Source organism: Austrofundulus limnaeus, unplaced genomic scaffold, assembly GCF_001266775.1.
Source record: "Austrofundulus limnaeus strain Quisiro unplaced genomic scaffold, Austrofundulus_limnaeus-1.0 Scaffold1192, whole genome shotgun sequence".
NCBI lineage: Eukaryota > Metazoa > Chordata > Actinopteri > Cyprinodontiformes > Rivulidae > Austrofundulus > Austrofundulus limnaeus.
This window is the reverse complement of record NW_013953594.1, coordinates 23,710-28,409: the sequence shown is the minus strand read 5'-3', so window position 1 is coordinate 28,409 and position 4,700 is coordinate 23,710. Positions and strand designations below refer to the sequence as shown.

The window sequence follows — 4,700 nt, the reverse complement described above, 5'->3', positions numbered from 1 at the left end:
GGCTCAGCCCTGGAATTTACGCCGACGGTGAGTTGCGCCTCTGGCAGCGGGCCACGCTGGTACACTCCAAACACATGCTGGAGATTTAAAAAAATAAAAATAAATTAAAAAATAAAAATAAAAAGGGAAAGTGAGGTGGAGCTGCCACTCTCGCTGCTGAGCACAGCTTGCGCAGTCAAAACAAGAGCCGAACTGCTGGACTGGAGGAGAAATATTTGCAGGCCCCGCGATGCAGACGTGAAAACTGAACACGGCTCTGATCGCGAAGTTAACGTGCCTGTGACATATTCAAATACAAAAAGTCAAAGAAAACATCTTTATATTTAAGAAAGTTGGAATAATACACACAATTTAACCCCTTTCGTCCCATAARTGGCATATTTTCTTTTGAACTTGGCTCAGCCAAAGTGAAACAGGAAGTGACATCAAAGGGGAACTCTTCAACAAAGAAAACTCTCTGGTCTTTGTTTARTGAAACAATATTATTTGACTCTGACTCTTCATCTCTGATAGMGAKTCAAAATAATCTAAAGAAACATCAGATTCTTCTCTACAGTCTGTTTTCAGTTGTACCACTGCTCTGTTCACATTCAAACATTCCCCTTCGACATCACTTCCTGTTACTTCACAGGCAAATATCTAAACAACTGTTCGTCTCAGCGACATGAAATTTCTTTTGCAACATCTTATCAATGTCCTCTTTCTAAAAATGCATTCATATGTTTTACAAAAATGTGATGTCACAGGCACTTTAAAGGTGCTTTTTGTGGAAAAAAAAGGAGAGATCAAAGCTGGACTACCCCATGCTTTCAGGAGAGCCAAAATAAAATTAAACTCACACAAATAAATAAATACATAAATAAATAAACAAGAGAACAGGATTTTATTAATATTTTTGTAATACCATATATAATGCAATTGCATATCTTTGGCGAAAATAAATCTTATAAACATTTTATCAACAAAGGTTAGCATACAAAAACCAAAACAGTGTCAGTCCAACAGACATGGCAGACAACAGATAAAACTTATACTGGGTTGGCAGCTTTGTCAAACGCAAAACAAGAACGCAAAYGAACTGCAACAAAATTCACATAATCAATAACTGTTGAGCAATGAAGCAATTAACTTTTGTTGTTTGAGTCCTGGCACCTGAAAACTAGCTGYTCGCTTCTATCGCTTTAGGACCAACGTATCTTTTATTTATGCAAAGCTATGGAAAAACAAAAACATTGAAAATTCTTTCTATTATTTTCCTGCAGTCYTCCTTAAGTTTACAGCGACAAACTTGCCAGCATCCCATAACAACACCTGGAAGCATGAACGGCAGTCATTTTATTTTTAAACCAATCTAATCTGTGATCCTGGCAGAATAGCTCAACATAAACCAAACGCGAGACAAAAATGATTAAAGTAGCTGAACCTCGCTGTACATCTGTTTTGGCAGCAAAATGGTTTTCAAGATTTATGATTTTCTGCTACCAGTCTATTTAAACTAAAAAAAATAAAAATAGCAAAACAAAGAAAAATTGGCAGTCGTGGTTAAAGTGGGGGATAAGAAACTGCTTGGCAACATCCTAAACCACTGTCATAAAAGATAAAAAATAAGAAAAGTAAAAGTCTATTGCTGTAAAACAAACAAGGAGAGATAAACTCAGTAGTTCACAAAAGTCATTTTTTTTCCACATGACCGGTGTCTGATAAAGAATCTATTCAAAAAATCCCATAAATTAAAACTTATAAATAAGGTGATTAATAAAAATAATAATAATTTGTTCTTTTTTTCACAGCTGAACAAGACCAGTGTATGCCAGTAACAGTTCTGTGAACTGCAGCTTATATTGCAACCAACAGTTCCTGCTTCAAAGTGACAAAAAACATTAAATTAAATACAAAAAAATAAAAGATGAATTTGTTGTACTGACTGAACATTTCCTTTTTTGAATCGCTTAACCTAAATACATCATGGCAGCAGGGGAATTTAGTGGATTTGGCCCTTTTCTTTGACTTCAGTGGCACAGGAAAATGTTTGGCACCAACCCACACAAACCCCGAGCGACACTCGACGAGTGCAGGGAGGAAAACTAAAGCGTTCAGTCCACACAAAGCGCCTCGCAACTTCCCTTCTTGCGAGCTGCGTGCAATCAACTGACAACGTGAACTTCCTTATTTCTGTTCTAGAGGGAAGAGCGACGACGAAACCCTTCCCCGGCCAGACGGAGCTGAGGTCAGCACCGACGGTAAAGTTCAGATTTCTCCAGCTGCAGCCGCCCCCATCCCAGATCATCTGGGATAGTTCAACTCAATTAGAAACACCTTCTTTTAAACGGTTTATGACCTGGATGCAGAGTGAGCTGCCTGTTTTTAGGAGGCAAAAACAAACTGCAACAACAAATGTTTGCTTCTTTTCTTCGCTTTTAAACGGTTTGTTTAAATTACTTCACTTTCAAATTAATTCACATACAGAAAGGAGAGAAAGAGTTACCAATTTTCCAGTTTTGAATATTAATTTTTCGAATAACTTTAGCTGTGATTAGTTTCTTATGCTTATAAGAGGTCATGTGACACTATGGTTGTGCGTGGGGAAGTAGGCGGGACTTAAATGTCCACAGACTCTGGAACATGGCAGCATCTGTGGACACTTGGTCTGACGTTTGACAACAGCTGAAACTATAAAAACGTATCCAGTTATCAAACTTGCACACATCAGGGGAAAAAAAATTGAAAGTGTGTGAAGCAGTTTCAAACTTTTCCTCCAAGACCATCATCACAGGTTCAGGGTGGGGTCTGCATTCACTTCGTTACACACATYTACAATCTATGGAGGATGATAACCTATAACGGCACAGTGAACATCTGGCAGCGGGTGGCAGATGTTCACTTTGCATAGGCTGTCACCAAACATGAATATGGCCTCACAATAAAAAAAAAACACATAGAAAAAGAAAAGGACTGACAGGATGAGCGGTGGGTCGGCAAACAGTGAACGGCAGCGCAAAAAACACGAGCAAAGAACTAGAGTGAACCTCGTCGCTAAATTTGGCAGTTGCAGATTAATACTATTTCCACATCTGGTTAATCCTGAGCCAGAGCTCGCGTATTAAAAGGTGATAACACTACTCCGTTTCTGTTTTTTTTTTTTTTTTTCTGGAACGAAGAACTAGAACACTCAACTTAAAAAAGGCCGCCGTAAATTAATGTCAAAAAAAGTTAAGGTTGTGGCTTAATTATTGCATGTTTCACAAGAGGACGCTTCTTTTGTTTTTTTTTTTAAATAGCGGTGTTTTTTTTTTTTCTTTCTTTCTTTTTAATTCCCGTAGCACAAAGAGGAGAAACTGGTAACACCAGGAGGTTAGATTTTGTTTGTTACAAACATGCACTCATTTGCTTCATAAATAGATTCACTTGGAAGAGGATAGAGGTTTGAGGAGGAAGCATGCAACGCTTTCAGTTATAAATCCTTCAGCTTTCCCCCCACGACCCCAACAGTTTTTGTCTTTGAAAAAAAAAAAAGGATTCTTGAATCACAATCTTCTCATTCGACAGAAGCAGGCAGATAGTTTTTTGAATAGGTAATCTTGATGGTTCACAGCCCAAACACCCAGTCTCCCCAGGAGTACCCCCCTCCCCACCCTTGAGTTACTCTATATGGCTTTGTTCTCCTGTGTGAACGATACTATTGCCATTTGTTTGTTGGACAGAGATACTCCCAACCAAATAAAAAAAAAAGGGCTCAAAATGGCCAAAGAGCGATCAGGTAAGGAGAAGGAGGCACACTGGGACACGATCAGGGGTCAGAGGTCAGGATCCACAGGGGTCCAGAGTCTTCATTTCCTGTGCAGTTTTGTGCTCTTGACAGTGCGTTTGGACCCCTCCGTGCAGGTGCGTATACCGGCGAGGTGCAGCAAGGAGCCGGCGGCTTCTTTCAGCTCCTCGTCCACCTCCTGCTTCGCCTCGCGCCGGGCCCGCTTGCCGACGGGCCACTTGATGGCGGGGGGCCGCCGGGGAGTCCGCTGGACGCCCCTCTCGTCCCAGAGGTCCGAGTCCTCGTCGCTGTGGAAGCCCTCGCTGCCGGCCCGGCGAGACTGTCCGCCGCCGCAGCCGCCCTCGTCCAGGGAGGACAGGGAGGAGGAGGAGGAGGAGCGCGAGGAGCAGCGCTGCAGCGCCACGCTGCTGTAGTTGTGGTCCTGCTTCGGATCGCTGCTGACCAGGACCGAGTCGGGTCGGGAGAGGTCCAGCGGGCCGTCAGAGTTACCTGAGAGGAGCGGAAGATTCAGCGATTGACAAGCAGACATGAGCTTTTTTTTACAGGCTTATAATAAAACAAATTAAAATGGAGAAACTGTGACAGAGAAATTAAAAGGGAGGAAGTTCACTGTGACTTTTTGTAAAATGAAAAGCAGAATTCAGACACTTTTATGTACAAGTTTAAAACTTTCTTCTTTACAGTAAAAGTGAAAAAGCAGAACCAAAATTTGTCTTTGCCCAGAATGGAAAACCTGTTTTAAATATAGTTTCCTGCACACATGAGAAAACAGAATCAACACTGATAGAAACAGCKCTAACCTTAGTGAAAAAACTGTCCATTTAAATACAAAACTAAGTGATGTGAGACTGGGGCAAAAAGGGTCAACTTAGTAACTTAAACATAAAAAAAATTACTTTGGACAAAATTTTTAAGAACCACATATATATATATA

At 40.8% G+C, this 4,700-nt stretch overlaps 1 protein-coding gene across 1 annotated transcript in view; it reads right to left on the bottom strand.

The window, feature by feature from the left end:
- Positions 1 to 860: 860 nt before the first annotated feature.
- LOC106534505 (forkhead box protein N2) overlaps positions 861 to 4,700 on the bottom strand; it is a gene marked incomplete at its 5' end in the record, with an annotated part of 25,906 nt that continues 22,066 nt past the window's right edge. Inside the window, 1 exon segment of the mRNA XM_014031159.1 lies at positions 861 to 4,255. Coding sequence (XP_013886613.1) covers positions 3,828 to 4,255 — 428 coding nt within the window. The 3' untranslated portion in view covers positions 861 to 3,827.